This window comes from Lolium perenne, chromosome 3 (genome assembly GCF_019359855.2).
Source record: "Lolium perenne isolate Kyuss_39 chromosome 3, Kyuss_2.0, whole genome shotgun sequence".
NCBI classification, from domain to species: Eukaryota; Viridiplantae; Streptophyta; class Magnoliopsida; order Poales; family Poaceae; genus Lolium; species Lolium perenne.
This window is the reverse complement of record NC_067246.2, coordinates 186536688-186559723: the sequence shown is the minus strand read 5'-3', so window position 1 is coordinate 186559723 and position 23036 is coordinate 186536688. Positions and strand designations below refer to the sequence as shown.

The window sequence follows — 23036 nt, the reverse complement described above, 5'->3', positions numbered from 1 at the left end:
TTGCAAACTTTTTCCACATTTATATAGATTCACGGAATAACATTTTTAAACAGGATGTTACATTTTGAAAAATTTTGCATAATGTGAGCTATAAAGCAGATCAGACGGTTTGTAAGTCCGATACTCCCCATATCAGTCGGTTCGCTGACGCTTAGGCTTAGCGTGCACCAAAATTTGCCGTATTTTTACAAATTTTAATGAATTCTTGACAGTGATGCCTTTTAAATATCCCCTTTTCGTAAAAAGGAAACTGATCATGTTTTAGGCCAGCGCTTCACACTTGTAAGCTCTAGGATATCCCCAGATCCCAACTGCCAACAATATTCAGGCCCCACCGTGCATTCAGACGAAAAGAAAAAAAATCATCTCTCGCATCGCATTTGGTCGCACCAACAGAAATTTTGTGCAGGCATCTCTCACCGTCCCGGATCGCGAGTCTCCAGCCAGAAGAACCCAAACCCCACGGTAGGCGAGGCAGGCAGGAGGATCCCGCGCGCGGCGATGGGGGACGGGGACGCGAGCACCGGCGGCGGCGGGGACCCGCAGCGGCTGAAGCGGATCGCGGCGGGGGCGTACGACTACGAGAACGACGCGCGGTGGGCGGGGTACTGGTCCAACGTCCTCGTGCCGCCCCACCTCGCCTCCCGCGCCGACGTCGTCGACCACTTCAAGCGCAAGTTCTACCAGCGATACATCGTAAGCCCTCCTTTCCCCACACGCCGACCGGTTCGAATGGGTGGATGTCTCCTCCCGTTTCGTGTAGCTGCTAGTACGATCTGTTTGACTTCGCTCCCCGTGTGCTGGTATCGGGAGAATTATGCGTTGGAAGTGGTTCCATGGCTTGAAATTAGATGCTCCAAGTGTCCAATCGGCAGTCTGAGATAGTACGGAGTAGATTGCAGCGTTGAACCGCTAGCGTCGTAATACCAAATTGGTGTCTATGGGGTTGCATGATATCTGAACCATCGTGCTCAGTGCCACGTTTTGTCCTTGGTTCCGTGCAGTTGCCAACATTTCGAGTTCTACTATTCCGCATTTACAAATTCGTTCTGCCTATATTTGTTGTATTGCATTACTGATGATGAACCCAGAGTGTTTCATCCGAGCGCCGCTTAATGTAGCTCAGACATCAAGACGCCCATGTTAATGCCTTTTGCTGTAGAGTAAGATCTCGATCTTCTTTATCAATGGTCGCTGGGCAGGTTAATAAGTTTGAGAGCTCAAGATTTATTTTATTGGACACACTATGACCAAGTTCTTTTGTGATTTACCTTTTGTACACCAAATTTAAGTTACCAGTCATTTGTATTTTTATGTTGATGAAATAAGTAAGAGTCATATATGGTCATTCCTCTAGGACTAGGATGTGCATCCAGAGCTTTGCCTTATTCTTTCAACAGGGTAAATATCTTTGTATTGCCAATAGCCTAGTACTAGTCTTGAGCATATTGCTTGATTATATATATTCCCTTCTAATTGAGTGTCATAGGATGCCAGTTGAAACGCAAGAACTGGGATTGGTAAATTGTCTGGAAGTAACGGGTGATGTAGCTTTCTTACCTACACTGACATTTTCACTTTCTTCTCACCGTAACATGCCCATTTTGCGGTTGTGCAATTTGGGTGTCAAAGAGCTGAAAGCTGGTTTTGCTTTCACTAAAGATTTATTCCTTATCCATCTTACATGTTCAACTTACCTTTTCCTTTCCGGAAGCATGACATGTTCAACCTCTGGCTGCTACATACTAGATTGTAGGGGTGGGGTGTAGTGTTAGAGTACGTCATGGGCCTGGGCCCGTTAGTCTTATGGTTTGCTTAGGGGTCAAGTAAGCCTTGCTTGGGAGCCCGTTAGTCTTATGGTTTGCTTAGGGGTCAAGTAAGCCTTGCTTGGGAGTCAAGTAAACCTCTCTATATATGGAGAGGAGATGTATCAATCTAATCAAGCAAGAATTAAGAAGGAAATCCCTTCCCTCTTACCCGGCCGTGGGCAAAAGGCCCCCGGCCGGCCTTCTCGCGCCCTCGCAGCCCTCTCTCTCCCTCCCAACCCTAGCAGCCACATAACAAGTTTTTTCTGTAAAGAAGGCCTTAGTACTCACGAGTCATGTTGGTTATGAAAAGTGTCTTTTCTTTGGTTATGATCCAATTATTTAATGCCTATTATTTGATAGTTGTTCTCCATTTCGTCTGTTAGTATGTTCATTTACCATCCTTACTGCATCTATCCACTTCTGGACAGCGTAATTATAGTGTTGCTTATTCATCTTACAATTTTTTGCTGATTGTAACTGAACCTTCTCAAGCCGAGAGTCATACTCAAGTTAAAGTGCTGAGCATCACTTCACTTCTTTAACCCTCAGGATCCTGATTTGGTGGTTGAACCAATGTCTTCCACAAGTTCTGCTCCATCCAACAAATCAGCAACCAGTTCTTCATCTACGCCATCCAGTGAGAATGTTAGAGCTCGTGACTCGGGTACAGTGAATTCTGGTGCTTATTATTTTTCATCTGGAGGAAGTGGCAAGATTCTTGGCTGAAGGCACTCTAGGAATTACTCCTTACCATTTATATTATTACTTATTCTGTGTTCTTAGCACTGTAATTTGCATGCTCTCATACGGCTCGTGGCTTTACCAGGGTTCAGAAAACTTGGCGGTCCCTTTTCTGCAAAAACAAAAAGAACTCTAGTGCTTAAAAGATTACGTCTGTAATGGAAATTTGAACTAGCTGGAAAATAATTGTCACTATGTTTTCTCTCATTGCCACATCAGTCATAGCTATATTTTGCTCCTATATGTAGGATCTAGTGCATCCCAACCACCGCCAGCAGAAAGGACAGGAAGCTCTCTACGGTTTGATGGAAGAACTATACATTTCTCTATCAATGCTTGGGTATGGATAGCTACCTTGTCTCCTTCAACATAGAAAATCATATTAATAATCTACTCTCAGTGAGCATATTTTTGTTCATTATGGTCTAGTGTTCCATTCCCTTAAGATACTTCACTTCTTTCGCGATCACAACTTTTGTTCTTAGGCCCTGGTCTCTTGTTTCTCATTTGTGTGAACCACTGATAGCATATATGCCCAGTGTAGGTCAGAACCGTAGTTCAGCAGGAAAAACAAATGCCATGGTCATCACTTTCTCAGTCCCCTAACTCCAGTTTCATCATCATCTTAATTTATATTGTTAAATTTCATAGTGTAATATTGTTTGTGACATGCGGTTTTGCAGGTATTGGTTGTTTCTAGTCTTGGAATACTTCCAATTCTACCGAAAGATATCGCAAGCAAAGCATATAGACTTTCATTGCTAGGAACCATATGCTCGTCGGCATATTCTTTATACTGCACTTATGGGGTAAATTCCTGCTTATCGAATGAATATATGAAGTACAGTACCTTTTTTTTTTAGTTTTGTTTGTGTCAATTTCCTTTATTTCTCAATCCTGATCCCCCCACTCCCTGCCTGTAGAAACCAAGAGCATGGAACATGCCTGCCATTCAGCCTTGGTTGCAGTCTATAATTGTAGCCAAGGACTTTGTTCATTTGATGTTTTCTCTTATGATGTTCACATCTAATGTACACTTTAAGAGTAAGCTTCACTTCCTTTTTCCACTGCTTCAGATTTGTGAGTCGAATCTCTGTTCTGGCCTTAGCAGTTTCATTTTTTTTTTTATTCAGTTGCTCTACTGCCAGTGCTTTGCTGGGCACTTGATCATGTTGCTAGATTCCTGAGACGTAATTTCGCACGCTCCTCTTTCTATAGGTTAGTCACTGATTCGTGCAAACTCAGTATACAGCTTTTATCAAAGCCTGTGGTTACTGATTTCGTGTTTATCTCTTGTTTAGGAGATACCTGGAGGAGCCTTGTTTGTGGGTGGAGACAAACAACACCACAGTTAGCATCCTTTGTTCAAATGCTGAAATTGCCCTGGGCTTTCTTATGATTGTATCACTTTTCTCGTATGTTCAACCGTTCACTTCTTGGCAAACTATTTAGCGAAGATTTTTTTGTATCTATACTTACATCAAATGCTATGTGTTCTTTCTCATGCAGGTCGAAACGCAACATAATTCAGACATTCATGTACTTTCATGTGAGTTGTCCTTCAGTAAACAAGCGTTTTTCCCTGCTTTTGTTTCGTTTTCTGCTTCCAGTAGTTTGGAATATGAGGGCAATGTAGATTGAGTATTTGCATCTCTTGTTGGCTGCATTACAATGCATCTCACCCAACCACTGGAAAGTGAGAACACGTTTTTCATATGTATAAGGTCTCCCCTACCCCCTCCCCATCTGTGCTAACATTGCTTTTAACATTTAAAATTTGATGATATCCTTCATACTGTATAAGCAGGGTATTGTTTTATATGATGGCTCAAGAATTGACAAGGATCATAGATGTTACTTGATTACTTCTTTGTAACTAAACCCTTTAGATTTTCAACTAGTGCATCCACAACTATATTACCTAACTAATTTTTCTGTGCGCATCTATTTTGTACAGCTGTTGAAGTTGATGTACCATGCTCCTGTAACATCGGGTTATCACCAGAGTGTGTGGGCAAGAATTGGCCGGGCTGTAAACCCGCACATTCATCGCTATGCTCCATTCCTTAACACGCCCATTTCCGCAGCCCAAAGATGGTGGCTGAGATAGAAGGCATGGGACACACCATTCTCATGTAACCATTGATCTCCTCTACATATAGAGAATATCTGATACACTGGGCTTTCTCGCTCCATTGTTAAGAACATGCACGTCACTTGCACATCCTTCTATTGTTTTCATATCCCCATTTCACGTCTTACTCAGCACTCAAGGGTTGACACTGGATAAGTATGTCCTGCAAGCAGTAGGTCTTAAGTGAACTGCTTATGTTTTGACTGATACGGTTACAGGATAGCACATAATTCTTGAGGATAATTTGTTATATAAACAAGAAAGGTTTGCTTGCTGTCATTTCCATTATTAAATGGTTGCAGCCAATTTGATGTTAGTTAACTAGCAAAGTTTCTTAGGATGATTGCTCAGGCTGTCAATGATTTTCTTTCTCGTTTTGCCCGGTGCCTCTCGCTGTTTTCCTGTCATACTCTATTGACCAATTGTCTTGTGCTGTTCATGCGCTAAATAATGAAAGAATTTTTTTTTTTGCTAAACTGACGAGCGGGGCATGATCTCTGCCATTGCAACATAAGAAGAGAAAATTGTCCTTCATGCACTGAATAATGATGAAAGAAATTCTGTTTTTTCTGTTCCATTTTTTTCTTGAGGAAATAGCAGGACTCTGCTGTGTATTTTTTTATTGGTTTTATCAGACGAGTTGCAGAAATAGAAAGAAGAAAGAAACAGGTAGCTATGAAAGAACAGACAACTGATTAGCTGTAGCTTTCAACACAGGACTGAAAGGTGTGCAGTTTCTTCTTTTGGGCTCTGAGAATAACCCAGCTCAACTCTTCCTTGAATTTTTTTTTTGTTTGCACCTAAAATGATATGACCATCTCTGTCCCTTTCACGTTTTCGTAGTGTCTTTCCGGTCAATTTGATGGACTGTTGGTTTTATGTTCTCCGTATTATATTTTATTTCTAACTACAGTGACACTGTGACAGTGAGAGTAGACATTGCTCGATGGCCGGAATGCAGAGCGCGGTCCGTCTTCTAATTTGATGCTGGCTTCTTGCACTTCTTCAGACCGTACTAGAGTTTTCGTGGGGATTAATCTCAAACGAACTTTAAATCTTCACTTACTTCTAAAAACATGTTTGGTAGTATTGAGTGAGTTTAATTTTCGCTTATCCCTATTTTTTCCCAAATCTTAGTGTATTTTTTCAATCCCCAATACTCTACCCCTATTAAATAGATTAAGGATCACCTACTAATATTTTAGAGTATTATATTTACTAATTTCAATGAAAACTCTAGTGCCAAAAAAAGCCTCAGCTGTGTTGTGTGGAGCAGTCGAACAAAGACTTGGCGTAACAATATACAACGTATACAGCGAGCCGTAAAACGAAAATCCGACTAGCGGGGGCTTCTTCTTGAGAAAGAAAGATACTTTACTACCCACACTACGGGAAAACTCTTCGTTGCCGTGCGACAGATGGCACGGCAAAGACGCTTTTATGCCCGGCAGAGGCTTTGCCATGCGTGGACGACGCACGGTAACGTCTGCACGGCAAAAGCTCCGACGGCAACGCGAACATTGCCGTGCGCATGGCCAAATTGCACGGCAAAGTGCGTGCGCTACGTTGCCGTGCGGTAGATGCTTTGCCGTGCGTGCGCTACGTTGCCTTGCGGGAATTCTTTGCCGTGTGTTGTGGGTATACTTCATGGGTGTACCATCGACAGTGCCTAGATCCGGCAAGCCCGGGTGGCCCACAGACGGTGATGAGGCATGTGGCCCATCGGGCGGCCCAGTTGCTGTTGATCATGAAGGAAGAAGTCCAGCCCAGGATCAGTAAGCCGGATCCGTACCGACATAGGAGTAACCCGGATCCATGGAGGCCCATGAGGAACCCGGATCCAGGACGACGTGTATGGAAGGCGGATCCGTGACGTGCACGGCAAGATATTGTACCGTAGCTAGGCTATCTGTAATCCGGCTAGGACTCTCCATGTAAACCCTAGATCCGTGCGCCTTTATAAGCCGGATCCCGGGAGCCCTAGAGGCACAACCACAACTCATTGTAACAACGCGAAAGCGCCCAGATAATTCCAGACAAGCAGCAGTAGGCCCTGTCATCGTGCAGGTGTTCCGAAGCTGGGTAACTCGCGTACCACCGTCCCGTGTGCACTCCGCCTTATGGCCCCTACTTCTTCTCCCCCTCGTGAGGATCCCTCCTCCGGGGTACCGTCGATTAGGCAACGACAGTTGGCGCCCACCGTGGGGCCTGTGGCGTCTGGAGGCCGGAACCGGGAGGGTTCCGCCATGGGAAGCTACGACGACACCATCGCTGTGGGGCGCGTCCTTTACGCCGGAAATCTGCCGATCGTCCCTCCGGATGAGTGCTGGATTCCGGCTAGGACAAACCCCGTCAAGCTCTCCATCGTCCCAGTTGGCGGCATTCACATCTTCATCGGGGAAACCGTCGATTCCGACGGAAACCCACTGGTAAGTAACGCAGACGCGACCGCTGCAGAGCTGGACGCTGTCGCGAAGATCCGATCTGAGATGCAGGAGCTTCCCAAGGAAGATTCCGCCTTAGATCTGGAAATTTCAAAGCCCACCCAATCCGCCCCTGAGCAGGAAACAAAGGTGGAAGACCAATGCAGATCCGCCTGGGTCTCCCAGGTGTTAGAAAAACAGAGGTGCCACTTCGTACACTTCTTGGCCCATACCGCCGGAGCCGCCCCTCAAGAAGACGGAGCTGGTCCTGAGCAGGTAGAGGCACCGGAAAAAGGCGCAGATCCGGATCAGGCTCAGCCTGTCGGAGAAAGCGAAGCTCCGGTTGAAGAGTCGATTTTGGGCAATCTGAGCCCAATTTCCGGAGACACCCCGTCCATGGAATCTGATGACTTCGTCCGCAAGCTAGGGGAGTATGGTTTCGGCGATCAGCCTGAAGTCGACTCCGCCCACCTAGCGAGTTCTCGCAACGGTAGCAGCGCTGGGACAAACTGGATCTGGAGACCAAGTCAGCCAATCCGACCCTCAACCATCCCAACAAGGATCTCCAATGTCTCGGGTGCGACCCCAAAGGGATTCTTCCTCGGAGGAAATCCTGTCAGCAGAGGAGGTGGCCGCGCGAGCAGTTCTTAACACACCTATAACCCCGGGCGACGCCGCAGATCTGGAGGCTCTAGAGACCGCCAGAAAGGAAATGCTGGCCACAGCCAAGAGGCTCGCCGATACCGAAGCTGCGTTGAAGGTAGGAAGGGCAGATCATGCAGCCTGGCTGGAAAACTTCGACAGACAGGACCGCGAGATTACTGCCACACTCGAGCAGGTCAAGAGCATGAGGGCTGAGTGGGAAGTAAAGATGATCTATGCGCAGGCGGAGGCCGATCGTATTGTTAGAGAAGCAATTCCGCCTCGCAGGATACCCTTCAACACGCCCGCAGATCACCAGCCGCTGGAAACTCCAAAGGACAACATGCGTAAAGCAATGAATTGCTGAAGAAGAAGGACGAAGAAGTTGATATCAACTATCTCCGCACGCTTGTCGCTTCAAGAATGCAGCAGACGAGAGCAAGGCAGATACTTCGCGCAGGTTGGAATCCAATCCGGATAACTGTGTATCTACCGCGCAGAAGGACGCCCGCGCCGATCGGCATCCCGACGATGAATCACACACCGGATCCTCGGAGCGCAGAAGAAGGGCCAGGGAACACCCAAATCCGATCCCCGTTCCGTCAAAGACGCCTCCGTCAGATCCAAGAAAGGGAAAGGATGCGATGTACTCCGGAAGAGACAAATACCGCAACCCCTCTCCTCCGCCCAACGGTTACCCGCGACCCCCTCGCCGCCGTAGTCCAGCCGGAAACACCAGGCCCATAGGGCATGGTGCGATTGTTATCCGCGACAACGTGCTGCCAAGAAACAGAAACAGGGAGCGCTCGCCGGAACCTCGCCGGAATCAGAACAATGTTCATGAGCCTGAGCCCAGGAGGAGTCGGAATGAGGACCGTGGTCCAGAACCTCGCCGGAGCCGCGATCCAGAACCTCGCCGGAGCCGCGATCCAGAACCTCGCCGGAGCCAGGACCCAGAGCCTCGCCGGAGCCGTGACCCGGAGCCTCGCCGGAACGACCAGGGCAGCCAGCGCCAAGGCGAAGGCAGCCACAGGAGCCGGAGCCAGCACCAGGAAGGCCGAGGAGATTCAGATGGCGGAAGCAAAAAGTCAGACCGCCCACCTCGCAGGTCTCCCTCACCAACACCTAGCGGTGGCGGCGGAGGTGGAGGCGGAGGCAATGGCCGGAGATCTCGCTCTCGCTCAAAGTCTCCTCGCCACGGCTCGCGCGACGCGCGGGACCGCCTTAACGAGTACAGAACCGACTACATTGGTCCGAAGTGCTTTGGCAGGATGATTCGAGAGGAACCAAAGCCAAGGATGAACCTCAAGCTACCCGGAAGTCTGAAGCATTATGATGGCACCGAAAGGCCGGATACCTGGATTGAGGATTACTACAATGCTGTAACCTTCGCCGGAGGAACCCCTAACATCGCCTGCCGCATGCTCCAGTTGTACCTTGTAGGTCCAGCCCGGATCTGGCTCAGTGACCTCGAGAAGAACTCCATCTTTTGCTGGTTCGACCTGAAGAACGCTTTTGAGAAACACTTCAGGGGCACCTACAAGAGACCTGCCACAACAAGCGACCTACAGGCATGCATCCAGAAGAAGGGCGAAACATCGAGGAACTTCCTCACCCGATGGTTGGCATGCAGAAACGAGGGCGAGAACGTCGACAACCGCACAGCAATGCACGCTTTCATTGGGGGCTTGCAGCGAGGAGGATTGCTGCGACACAAGCTAACTTGCTTGGTCAATGCAAATAAACTGACGTTGGATGACATGATCACCATCGCTAGCGATCACACTGCCGCCGATGACGACGCAGGCGGTGATCTCGCAGCTACAGCAATCCCCCTGCATCAACAAAAGAAGAACCGTGACAACGGCGGCAGCAGCAGCCATAAGCGCAAGAACCCTGATGACCAGAAGAGTGGCGGATCCGAGATGGTCGCCATGGCGTTTCAACGCGGAGGTCCAGGAGGCGGAAGAGGACGCGGACGCGGAGGCGGAGCCGGCAGGGTCAGCAGCATACCTCCGAGGTCACTGCTGCCGGATCCCGCGCTCCGCAAACCTATGAGGAGTACAGAGACATGCCCTGCCTGGCCCATCTGGATCCGGTTACAGGGAAGTCCACTCATACCAACCGCAACTGCAAGTGGGTCAATGATCTAAAGAACGACCCGGAGGCCGGATACAAGCGCGCCCGGAAGCATCGCCCTCGCGGAAAAGGCGGCAAGGGCAAGAACAAAGACAAGGAGGACGATAGTTCCGAGGCGATGGATGAGGATGATAACTCGCCGGATCCCAAGGCAGGAGCCACAGGTAAATCCAATCCATTCGACAAAAAGAGCGTGGGGGCTTACCACACTTTCCTCGGAACCCCAACAGTACGCGCCTCCAAGTCAGCTACCCGGATCCTGAACGCCATAGTTCCGGCTGTGCCGCAGTACGTCAGGTGGTCGGAAATCCCGTGCACATTTGATCGGAAGGATCATCCCGCAATTGTGCCAAAGGAATGCTACGCCTTGGTTGTAAGTCCCCGCATAGACGGGTATGACTTCTCCAAGTGCCTCATGGATGGCGGAGCCAGCTTGAACATCATGTACCTGGAGACTCTAGAGCGGATGAACCTCACCAAGGAACAGCTCAAACACAGCACCACTGAGTTTGATGGTGTGGTTCCGGGTAAGAAGGCAAACTCCCTCGGCAGCATCACACTTCCCGTGGCTTTTGGCGATGTTCATAATTTCCGCGAAGAGAAGATCACGTTTGAAGTTGTGCCCTTCAAGAGCTCCTACCACGTCATCTTCGGCAGGCCCACCTACCACAAGTTCCACGCAAGAGCGTGCTACATCTACAACAAGCTCAAGATTCCGGGTCCTAAAGGTATGATTACCGTATCCGGAGACTACAAAAAGGCTCATGAGTGCGAGTTAGGCGAAGCCGCCTTCGCAGAGTCTGTGATATCCGGAGAAGAGCTGAAAGGCTACAGAGCCGCGGTGGATCCGACTGAGATGCAGACCACCAAGAAGCAGATCTCCGAGCAGAAAACCTCCTTCAAGCCCGCGATAGAAACCAAGAAGCATGACCTCATCCCAGGTGACTCTTCCAAGCAGGTTTCAGTCGGAGCCAACATGGACCCCAAATAGGAAAGCGCTCGTCGAGTTCCTCCGCGCTAACATGGATATCTTCGCATGGCAACCTTCTGACATGTCCGGAGTACCTAGGGAACTCGCCGAGCACTACCTCAACATAAATCCGGGGGCCAAACCAGTGAAGCAAGCTATGCGACGCTTTGGAGATAAGAAGCGCCACGCCATAGGAATGGAACTAGCAAAGTTACTAGAAGCAGGTTTTGTAATAGAAGTTATCCACACCGATTGGGTCGCGAATCCCGTCCTTGTACCCAAAAAGAACACTGAAATACTAAGAATGTGCATCGATTACTCTGGCTTGAACAAACATTGCCCGAAGGATCCGTTCCCCTTGCCGCGCATTGACCAAGTCATTGATTCGACGGCGGGGGCGGAACTTCTGTGTTTTCTTGATGCGTATTCCGGGTATCATCAGATCCGGATGAAGGAATCCGACCAAAAGGCGACTTCATTCATTACCCCGTTCGGTACTTACTGCTATGTTACTATGCCTTTTGGTTTGAAAAATGCAGGTGCTACTTACCAACGTACGATGCAGCGGTGCCTGAAGGACCAAATTGGCCGGAACGTGCACGCTTACGTCGACGACATCGCGGTCATGACCCGGAAAGGATCCGACTTGATCAGCGACCTCACAGAAACCTTCGACAACCTCCGCAGGTACAAGATGATGTTGAATCCGCTGAAGTGCGTCTTTGGCGTGCCAGCCGGAAAACTCCTTGGCTTCATAGTCTCTCACAGAGGCATTGAGGTTAACCCGGAAAAGATCAAGGCAATCCTGTGTATCAAAAGGCCAACTTGTCTCAAAGATGTGCAACGACTAACTGGTTGTGTTGCAGCAATCAGTAGGTTTGTTAGCCGTCTTGGCGAGAAGGCACTACCTCTATACAAGCTGCTGAAGAAAACAGACAAATTTGTCTGGGACGACGCAGCCGACGCAGCTCTTCAAGGGTTGAAGGAAATACTTACCTCCCCACCTATCTTGGCAGCTCCAGCAGAGTCAGAGCCAATGCTCCTTTACCTGGCAGCTACCAACAAAGTCATCAGCCTCGTCATCGTGGTGGAGCGAAAGGAAGAAGGTCATGAATATGACGTCCAAAGACCTGTCTACTACATTAGCGAGGTGCTGACGGAGTCAAAACAGAGATATCCTCACTTTCAGAAGCTAGCTTATGGCGTGTTCCTAGGCAGCCGGAAGCTGAGGCATTACTTCCAAGAGCATCCAGTAACAGTCGTGAGCAAGGCTCCGCTATCAACAATTCTCAACAACGCTGACGCAACAGGACGTACGGCTAAATGGGGCATCGAATTATCCACCTTCGACATCGTTTACAAGCCCAGGACTGCGGTTAAATCCCAAGTCTTGGCAGATTTCGTCGCAGATTGGACAGAAGCTCCGGATGCAAGTCTGGAGCCGGAACCAGAGACATGGGTCATGCACTTCGATGGATCCAAGCAGCATCAAGGCTCAGGAGCCGGAGTCACCCTGAAGTCCCCTACCGGAGAAGAACTGCAGTATGTTCTGCAGATCCACTTCGAAGCTACTAACAACATGGCGGAATATGAGGCTCTACTACACGGTCTGCGCATCGCTAAGGAAATTGGGATCAAGTACATCATATGCTGTGGAGATTCCGACCTGGTGGCATAACAAGTAGCCGGAACCTGGAACGCCAGAAATTCCGTCATGGCGGCCTACAGAGACGAAGTTGACGTGCTCGCCAAGTGCTTCCTCGGATACGAAGTCAAGTACGTCAGAAGAGACGACAACACAGCGGCAGACATGCTATCCAAGCTCGGATCCGGCAGGAAACAAATTCCGCCTGGCATTTTCCTGGAACATCTCCGGATACCCTCAGTTAAGGGCGCTAACCCGGAAAACCCAGAGGTGGCAGTATCTCCGGCTAGGGAAGTGATGGCTGTCACTCCGGCTTGGACACAGCCTTTCCTGGACTACCTCATCGATCAGAAGTTGCCAGAGGACGAGGTCCTCGCACGACAGATCGTCAGACGAGCAAGAACCTACACAATAGTGGATGGACAGCTCTACAAACGAAGTGCAGCAGGGGTATTTCTTAAATGCGTCTCCAATCAAGATGGCATTGAAATCCTCAGAGAGATCCACGCAGGGGATTGCGGGCATCATGCCGCTCCCAGATCACTCGTTGCAAAAGCTTTTCGGTTAGGTTTCTATTGGCTTACAGCTAAAGAGGATGCTGATAAAATAGTCAAGACCTGCCGAGGTTGTCAGTACTACGCTACTCAACCAAACGCTCCAGCCCAAGAGCTGAAGACCATACCTATCACCTGGCCATTTGCGGTCTGGGGGCTCGATATGGTTGGTAAGTTAAAAAGATCATCTCCTGGCGGTTTTGAGTACCTCCTGGTCGCTGTTGACAAGTTCAGCAAATGGATCGAGGCTAAGCCAGTGAGAAAAGCCGACGGTGCTACGGCACTAAAATTCGTCTGCAGCCTCGTGATGAGATTCGGCATCCCACACAGCATAATCACAGATAATGGCACAAACTTCGCTCAAGGAGAGTTAAGGGATTATTGTGACACAATGGGAATCCGACTGGACCTTGCATCTGTGGCTCATCCACAATCTAACGGTCAGGTTGAAAGGGCTAACGGTCTAATATTATCAGGAATTAAGCCGCGCCTTGAAGAACCGCTGCGACGAGCAGCCGGAGCTTGGGCTGACGAGTTGGAAGCTGTTCTGTGGAGTTTACGAACTACCCCTAACAGATCAACAGGGTTTACCCCATTTTTCCTGGTATACGGATCCGAAGCCGTGCTTCCTTCCGACATCATCCACGACTCACCGCGAGTTTCTGCCTACAATGAAGAAACAGCTGACGAGGCCAGACAGCTATCTGTGGACCTGATCGAGGAAGCTCGGAACTTAGCTGACCAGCGCTCCGCCATCTACCAGCAGAAGCTCCGACGCTATCACAGTCGTCGAGTTCGGAAACGCTCCTTTATGGCAGGAGACCTGGTCCTCCGCCTTCGACAGGTGAAAGACCATAAGCTGCAATCTCCATGGGAAGGACCCTTCGTCGTTAGCAAAGTGCTTCATAACGGGTCGTACTACCTTATTGATTTCCGCGAGCTAAGGGATAGACCTGCTAACTGGCACCGGAAACGCAAGCGTGAGGATCCGGATGACATCTACGATGAAACAGATCGCCCCTGGAATATCGCACAGCTACGTCCTTTCTACACTTAGCATATATTTTCCGAGTTCTAAACTCTGTAATAGTTATACATGATCAATGAAATAAAGCTTATGGTTCACTCTTTGAGTCTTTTACCTCCTTTACTTGTTCATTTTAGATCGTGTATGTTTTTTCCGACTAAAACCGCAGAGCTGGATGTTTTCCGCCTAGGCGTGTATGAAAGTTGTGATTTCCAAAACCGTCCTTTAGGACGTAAGCTTAAGTTTTCTGATCAAGTTGTTATCTGTTGCGAACTCGTGGATTCCTAGTAGCGATTTCCGGCACCTATGCCTGGGGGCTTGTTTCCGCGGTTATTGACGGATTGCCATTGGGCTTCGTCGCCGCTGGCGAGCGTTTCCGGCTAAGGTCTTCCGGCTCGTGGAAGGTCAAGCGGGCAAGCCGGAAAATAACGAAGTCAGCACTTGCTTTCCGACATAAAACGAAACATGCACATAATATTTAACGGATAGCAGGATAAGTGTTTCCGCCCCATGCATAATCGTTTCGTTCCTAGCTACTTAAGAATTTAAAGTCTTATTACAAACCCTCGCTGGGGCCAAAATGATGCATTGTTTTTCCCGCAGGAATAAAAGTTTTCATTCCCCCTTAGCCGGAGAAGTCTTGCCCTCTGGATCCTGTTCCTTGGCGCCTTCGGCCGGAGAAGACACGTCTTCTTCACTTTCTTTCTCTTCAGAAGCAGCGGTGCTGGTCTTGGGTTCCTCTTGGGGAGCATCCTTGGAGCTGGTCCAGGTAAACTGGGTTCCGGATTCCGCAGGTCGCGCCTTGGCCTCGACTTCCTTTTGAAGTTCCGCTTCTAAGGGCTCGTCCGCAGGGAGGACGACCTTGTCGTAGAATTCCTCGTGCCGGATCCTGCGCGCGATACGGGTGTCGTAGCCGCTCACTGCATCCAGCAGCGCGCCGACATCCGCATCCGGAGGAACGCCCGTGGTCACTTCATCAAGATCAAGACCCGGAGTATGTGCTAGGCACATGGTCAAGGCCATTGCAGCTGCGCCTCGGGCTGAAGATGCTTGCAGATCTGTCACCAGCTCCGGCAGAACATCCATCTTACCAACAAGCTTGCGCACGTCGCAAGTGCGGCTCCTCTTGATGTTCAAGTTATAGCATATCTTGCGGGAGGCGGAGATGAGATCTTTGCAGTCATCGCCCGCGAGTTGCAGAAGGTCGTCCCGTGGGAACAAATTCCGGCGCTGTTCCGGGTACCCAAGCGGCTCTGCATAAAAGATAATCAGGATATAAGCACGCAATTTGAGCGCAAAGTAAAAAAATTGGAGCAAATAACTTGACAAGGTTCCGATATCATACCCAAGATGTTCTCATTGAGCAAGTCCCAGTGCTGCTCCGCCGTCTCCATATATTTCCGGAGTCCATTCAGCTCTTTTTGCTGCCTCCTGATGGTCTCGCTATCAGCGTTCTTTTTCAGTTCCAGCTCGCCCTTTTCCCTGATATGCTCGGAGTTTTTCTCCGCCAGCTGCTTTTCGGCCTGCTCCCTTTTAAGTTCCGCCTCCTTTAGTTTCGTCTCCAGCTCTTGGTACGAGGAGCGCAGGTTCTCAAGTTCAGACGAAGCTGTTGCAAGGGAGGAGGATGCGCCTATAATAACATAAGTTAACAGCAAATTTGAAATCGGAATTTGGTTAATGACGAAGAAGGCGGAAACCAACCTTGGGCGTCCGCCAGTTGTTTAGCCAGTTCTGCATTCTCATCCTTCAGGGTCCGGATATTTTCCGCCTGACTCAGAGTAACGCGGCGCTGCAGGGCAATGTTCTTGTGCAGCTCGTAGTGCAGCGCCTGCTGTTCCTGTAAAATTTAAACAGTGCAGGAGTAAAGATTCCGCCTATAGCAGTGGTTTCTTTTAAAGCATCATTGCCGGAACCTTTCCGCAATAATGCTTGGGGGCTACTGGTCCATTCTAAAAAACTTTCCCGGAAGTAATCTTTCTCTAAGCATCTAAGCGCTAACTACTTTTTCAGTTTCCGCCTACATGCTTGGGGGCTACTGGGGAGTACCTTTTGCTTGCAGATGAGCTGGTCGCAGAACTGGCCAACGTTTTTCTTGAAGTCCTGGATTTCCGATGTCCTGGAATCAGGCTTCCCCCAGGCGTTGTTCAGCATGGCGTTGAGCAAGTCTTGTTCAAGCTCCCACTTCTCCGCCTCAGTCAGCTTGTTGAAAAACTTAGTGGCATACGCCTTGGGGGTGGAAGTGGTGTCAGCCGGATCTCCAAAGTTCTTCGGAAAAACGACCATGTCGCCAGCGCCTTCTCCAGCTTTCTCGGAAGAAGTTACTTCAACCTCTCCTTGGCCTTGTTTTTCCGCTTCTTCTTGGGCAGGGCCTTTGGCCTTAGGATCTTCTTCGCCCGCATGCCCGCTGCTAACCGGAATTATTTCCGGTGGAGTGTTTGCGGCAGGTGGGGGAGATGGATCAGCCTGAGGGGGCGACGGTTGGGGAGTTGGGTGGGAGACGCTTGGTGGAACTGGAGTAGAGGGACCAACAGCCGGAGATTTCTTCATGTATTTTGTGATGGGCTCCTGGCTGGTGGTCCGCGTGGCAGCGGTTTTCGGATTCCTGCAAACAAGTGAAAGGGTTTAGACAAGAGATAATTTCGTTAAGTTAAAATTGCATCATGCTCGGAAACTTACGGGGCGCCGGGGATGATGGGGCGTGTGCCCTGGCCAGCTGTCGAGAGCATTCTTAGACGCGCACGCTCCGCTTTCCTTGAGTCTAGTGGAGGTGGTTTTGTCGTTTTCGGCTTCTTGGCGGAGGCCTCGCCGCTAGCTCCGGCTTCAGAGCCAGAAGCTTTGGCGCGGGGACGCTTTGTAGGTCGAGGGGCCGCCTTGCGGGGTGCCTGGTCCTCTTCCTCCTCGTCGTCTTCCGGAGCCTCCTCCGCCGTGTCGCCGGTGACGGGGACGCGAATGATGGTGCGGAAGTTTTCCTCCGCCAAAGTGTTGAGCTGGAAGGAAAATGAACAAGAGTTAGAGTTAAACATCAAAAAACTTGTGAAGTTTGAAGCAACGAAAAGAACAAAGCTTACCGGAGGACACTGGTCGTTCGTGTAAATGTCCTTGAACAGTTCCGGGACCTGTTGGCCCCTCGGAATCTTCACCAGCGTCTTGATCCTTCTCTTCAGAGAATCGGCCGGAAGATCGTGGCGGGTAACCCGGAGAAGATCGTCCGCCCCGGTATAAGCGCACATCAGGCGCGCGTTGTAGCGTAGAGGCTGGATTCTCCGGGAGAACCAGCTAAGTGTGAGCTGGGCTCCGGTCAGTCCGTCGTGGACTAGCCAGGAGATTCTCCGCGCAGCCTTCTCCAAGGTTGGGGTCAGGGCGAGTGGAGGGACGAAGCTCCAGCTTGCAAGTTCTTCCGGAGGTTCGTTGACGAACTGGGGCCTTCGTGGACATCCGGAACAGAAACATTCTTCTCGTAGAACCATCCGGCATTCCAGTACCGGACGGATTCGTGTGAATCATGGGGAGGATACATACGGTTGGGGCGGAGCATAAACGTCATGCTTCCGCAGTTCACCATTGCTTTGTCCTTGGTTTCTTTCTTCACCCGGAAAAAGAATTGCCACAACTTGACATCTGGCCGGATCCCAAGATGTCCTTCGCAGAGAGTCACGAAGTTGGACAAAAGAAGGTATGAATTTGGGCAGATGTTGTGGGGCTGGAGCCCGTAGGTGTTGAGGATGGAGAGAAAAAATTCCGAACAAGGGAGTGAAAGTCCGCGTTCCACCCAAGCCTTGGTCATGACAATTTCTCCGGCTTCTGGCTTGGGGACGTCGGAGTCACGAGTGAAGCTCCAGTGTGTGGAGATCATGCCCTCGTTCTGGAGCTCTCTAAGCTCCACGTTGGTAGTTGCGCAAGGCCACCATTGACCCCGTTCTCCTTCGCGGATCCGGGCCTTGGACGCCTTCTTGTTTTCCGCCTCCTGCACCTTTGCCGCCATCCGAGCTTGTCCCTCGAGTTCTTCTTGTAGCTCTTGGAGGGTAGGGATCCGGCCTGGAGCGGTGCTGGAAGATGCGGAAAAAGGTTGAGCTAGTCTGATGTCGGAAACATATGGTGGCAGGAATGATATGGGATCCGGGCATATGGGTTCTATTTGGTTGGGATCCGGGCTACTCGAAGAGCTACCAGTACAAAGCGACGATTCGAGTGGCATGCTTCCGGCTGCACCCATACAAAGTGTTTGAGTACCCGGATCGCTAAGTCTATCCTCTACACTAGGTTGTCTTCTACAAGGCCGGCGTACTTACCGCTAATGGCGCGGTGGCTCGACGGAGCTCCGGCGAAGATGAGGTTGCCGAACTTGAAGGAAATCGACCCGCGTGACCACGAATCGGCGGCGGAGCGAGTTTCTCGTTCAAACGTGGGAATCTTGGCGCGAGGGGAGCCTTGGGGAGGCGGCGAGCGAAGTTCACCGTGGAGAAGCTCGCCGGAATCGAGATCTGGCGGGCGGCGCGGCGCGAGGAGGAAGACGATGTGGTGAGAAGGGGTGAAAAGAATGGATTTTTACCGGGCCGCGGGGTATTTATAGGCCGCGCTCGGAGATTCGGGATCCGGATCCAACGGTGGAAACTGAACAGTCGCGCCGTTGGATGAATGACACGTGTTTAGGTCAACTGCGGTAAAACGACGTGGAGGTAACTTGACCATGCACTCCCGAAATTTCCGGCTGAAGATTTGCATCTGCGAAAATTTAGCGTGGGAAATGAGGAAGTTGTGCGCGGGAAATGTGGAACTTCCGTTGTTGAGTGTGATCTGAAGATGAAGGATTTCCGGAACCGTTTGAGTCTTTTAAGATTTCGGGTAATTCCGTGAAGATAAGTTGTCTCTCGTTCGAGCAGGGAGTAACCCGGAAATGTTCTTTGGAACGTCGATGGATGAAGTCCCGCGGGATGGGAGCATTTTCCGGCTATAAGTTGGAAAAAGAAGAAAATGCAAAGTTGGAGCTCTTCGAGTTTCTCCGCGTTACCAACGTTTGTCGGAGATCATGATGGACCAGCAAGGCGGAAACTGCAGGTGAAACTCGGAGAACTCTGGGGGCTACTGTTGTGGGTATACTTCATTGGTGTACCATCGACAGTGCCTAGATCCGGCAAGCCCGGGTGGCCCACAGACGGTGATGAGGCATGTGGCCCATCGGGCGGCCCAGTTGCTGTTGATCATGAAGGAAGAAGTCCAGCCCAGGATCAGTAAGCCGGATCCGTACCGACATAGGAGTAACCCGGATCCATGGAGGCCCATGAGGAACCCGGATCCAGGACGACGTGTATGGAAGGCGGATCCGTGACGTGCACGGCAAGATATTGTACCGTAGCTAGGCTATCTGTAATCCGGCTAGGACTCTCCATGTAAACCCTAGATCCGTGCGCCTTTATAAGCCGGATCCCGGGAGCCCTAGAGGCACAACCACAACTCATTGTAACAACGCGAAAGCGCCCAGATAATTCCAGACAAGCAGCAGTAGGCCCTGTCATCGTGCAGGTGTTCCGAAGCTGGGTAACTCGCGTACCACCGTCCCGTGTGCACTCCGCCTTATGGCCCCTACTTCTTCTCCCCCTCGTGAGGATCCCTCCTCCGGGGTACCGTCGATTAGGCAACGACACCGTGCGGCGAGACACTGTCGTGCGCCAGACGCTGCCGTGTTTGCTCCCTTTGCCGTGCGGTCACACCTCAGCCCGCACGGCAAAGCCTCCTCCAGGCACTCCCAGCAGCTTGGCGCCTTTGCCGTGTGTATGCATATGGCCATGACTCTGTCAGTCATCATATGTTACAAGAGAAATGAACAAAATATATTTTATGATTTGCCACATTTTTCTTCAAAATGTCTATTATTTGCCATGACATCCACGCTTCAGAGACGTTCTCGGTTCCCTCTGGCGTGTCTAGCTTGATAAAACTAGACCCTTGCTAAAGCCAAAGCTACATTGAGGTCCTTCGTAGCTGTTGTCTGTAGCTTCACTTTCTTGGTTTCCTCAAGTGAAGAGAACATGAAAGACAAATTCTACACAGATTAACCAGAAAGGTTTTGAAGATCTACTCACCCTGGAAACCTAAGATCGCTCGATGCGTTGTGGTCATGGAAACACCCCTTGCAAGGCAAACTATCAAGTTGCTACTTATCATCGTACTGTCAGAGAAGAAGACCGAGAGAACAACTGACCAAGGTAAGAATGAAATACAAATAATGATTGTCGCCTGTTGAGACAAGCCTAAGAATTGGGCGGCAGATAACTAGAACAATAACCAGCGATTCATAGGGTAAGGAAAACTTAACTGATAATAAGAACCAAGGCAAAATACACAGTTGAGAAGAAAAACACATTGAAAGGATAATATTTGCCTTACATTATAAGCACCGGGTCACATAGGACAAATGGAGATAATATTTGCCGCGCATTATACCAAGTCATACATGATAGCTCCCCGCAAAAGAGATGTATTATACTCTCCCTGCGTCTAATAATATAAGATGTTACGATTGTAAACTATACTGTATTAGGCTGGTCATAGTGCATAGTATCATATAGTAGTATCATGTATATGATACTTGTCTATGATACTATCACTATAGTGGGTGGTATTATATAATATGGGAGTATCATAATTTTCTAAATTTATTGTTTTGTAGAATCCCAATACAAATATGTGTACAAGATCTATTTAGCATTAGCTTTTTTTTGTAATATGCGCTATGATATAGTATCCACCTATGTTACTCTAATTTTATCTCTCCACATTAATTACCATTTTTCTGGACCTAAGATGCATGATACTACTAAGATACTAGTACTATGGCCAGTCTTATTGGACGAAGGAAGTAGCTAGTTATGCATTGCAAGGATCATCTTCCAGCACTGCAAATCTCCCATAGTTTCCTACCAACGAAGGAGGCCATGCCATGAAGTAGGAGGAAGAGATATAATTGGCACCGAATGTCCTCGGAGCCAGTTTCTCCAGGTGCAATGTTTCCAAGCAGAGTGAATACAACATCTCCACTGAGGCCAAATACACAAAGCCATCTTTACTGGCCACCATATAAAACATACCAGGGTCGTCCTTGTGATAGACCCGGTCTAGCTCCCACCCGTCAATACCCTTCTCGTCGCCTCCAGGCATCAGAACTTGAATAATGTCGTTTCCAGTGTCATATACGATGCGAGGCGCGCCACCCTTGGTCCCGCCGATGATAACGCTGCAATGCGGCCGACCCTTCAAACACGGCGGGAGCTCGGAAACGGAGAACTCCATCGTCTCCGTGTCCAGAGTGAGCAAGTACTCCATGTTTTCGCAAAGCCAGTACACGGTCCCGTCGACTAGATTCCCAGAACGAAGCCAGTATTTGTCGCCGTCATGTGGCAGTGTCCTGTCAGGTACTCCCTCCCATGGATGAACACGCCAGTCCCAGGTGTCCGACGAGAACACGGCCGCGCGCACCCTGCACGCGTCGTAGCAAACCCAGAGCACTCGGAAAGACATCGGGTCTTCCTCAGATGAAAGCAAAAACATGCCGAGGAAGAGAATCTCCGGAGTGCCCGCGCCCATATCAGGGAGAACGATGTAGTCAGGGCTGTATCGGGCCAAAGGGTTGACCATGGCGAGTTGGGCAGACTGCGTGTTGGCCAGTACGAGGTAGCCGTCGTGACAGCAGTCGACGTGCCAGCTGCCGTCCAAGAGGGAGGTGAGGAAGAAGTCGCTGCTGCGGACGGCCGCGAGGACGTCCCGGTCGCGACAGTACGTGGGGGCGAAGACCGGGAGGGGCGCCGAGGCGTGGAGGTAGCTGAAGACGCCGAGTAAGGGCGCGGGGCGCAGAGCGCGAAAGCGCCGGCGGAAGGACGGTGAAGATGCCACAGCGCTGCGCCACGCTCGGCAGGTGAGGGCGGCGCGGACAAGCGTCGCGAGGGAGGGAAGGCGGACGAAGATCTCCAGCAGGATGTCGTCGCTGAAGGAGCCTATGCCTGTCGCGGGTGCTTGATTTCCCCCTCGCCGGCGGCGGCGGCTGCGCTGGCGGCCACTAGCCATGGTGGAAACAGAAGGGACTACAGCGGACTCTCTCTTTAGAGCTTTGCAGATACCCAAACCCTAAATACGCGTTTCTAAACCACCCTAAACACATTTTGCGGGCTAAAAAAAACATATGCAAGTCATGTTTGGCGCGTGTAAATTATGCGCTCTTTTATCAGCTCGCAAACAAAACCGTAATACAAGGTTTTGCAAATATCACAATCAATTGGTACAATAAATATTTTAGTGTCATATACAATACAAAAATAATCCTAATTACAACAAATATTTATTGTCATACAATAGAAACAATAATCCGAATTACAATATGAATCAAATGATACAACAACAATTCAATAAATAACAAATGGTTGAAAATAGAAATAAATCCTAGTTGCCATGGCTCTGCCAGTGATGTTGACAGATCTGTTGACTTATCATTCTCAATCTGACGGCATGTTTCAGTAAATGCCACAACAATATCCGGATTTCAAGCAGGTTTAACCCGGGTGCCAACATTATCAAAGAAAATAATAAGTTTAAACCTCTCTCATCCTCGATGATCATATTGTGTAGAATAACACAAGTGGTCACCATGTCCTTGAGGGTATCCACATCCCAAAATCAGGCTGAACCTCGAACTATTGCAAATCTAGCTTGCAAAACACTAAAAGCCCGCTCAATATCTTTTTGAGTTGCCTCTTGTGCTTTTGCAAACTCGCCTTCAGCACCGTTCCTGGCAGCCTGAAGGTGTTCACAAATGTGACCCAATCTGGATGTATACCATCGGCAAGGTAGTACCCCATTGTGTATTCCCTTCCGTTAACGGTGTAGTTGTAAGCCGGGGCATCACCTTTAGCTAGCCGGGTAAGAAGATGGGAGCTATGCAACATTTATATCATTGAGAGAACCT

At 49.7% G+C, this 23036-nt stretch overlaps 2 protein-coding genes across 2 annotated transcripts; one reads left to right on the top strand and one right to left on the bottom strand.

Annotated features, from left to right (window-relative positions):
* The first annotated feature begins 352 nt into the window (after window positions 1–352).
* On the top strand, window positions 353–4962 carry LOC127342853 (uncharacterized). The gene is made up of 9 exons (XM_051368871.1): window positions 353–696; window positions 2358–2472; window positions 2798–2889; window positions 3233–3358; window positions 3473–3593; window positions 3683–3767; window positions 3851–3964; window positions 4059–4098; window positions 4507–4962. Exons 1-9 carry the CDS (start codon window positions 502–504, stop codon window positions 4657–4659), a joined length of 1041 nt encoding a protein of 346 aa, XP_051224831.1. The 5' UTR covers window positions 353–501; the 3' UTR covers window positions 4660–4962.
* A 15972-nt stretch (window positions 4963–20934) lies between these two features.
* Window positions 20935–22141, bottom strand: LOC127339717 (uncharacterized). Its single transcript, XM_051365536.1, has one exon. The coding sequence runs from the start codon at window positions 22139–22141 to the stop codon at window positions 20948–20950; it is 1194 nt and encodes a 397-aa protein (XP_051221496.1). The 3' UTR covers window positions 20935–20947.
* Between the last annotated feature and the right edge of the window lie 895 nt (window positions 22142–23036).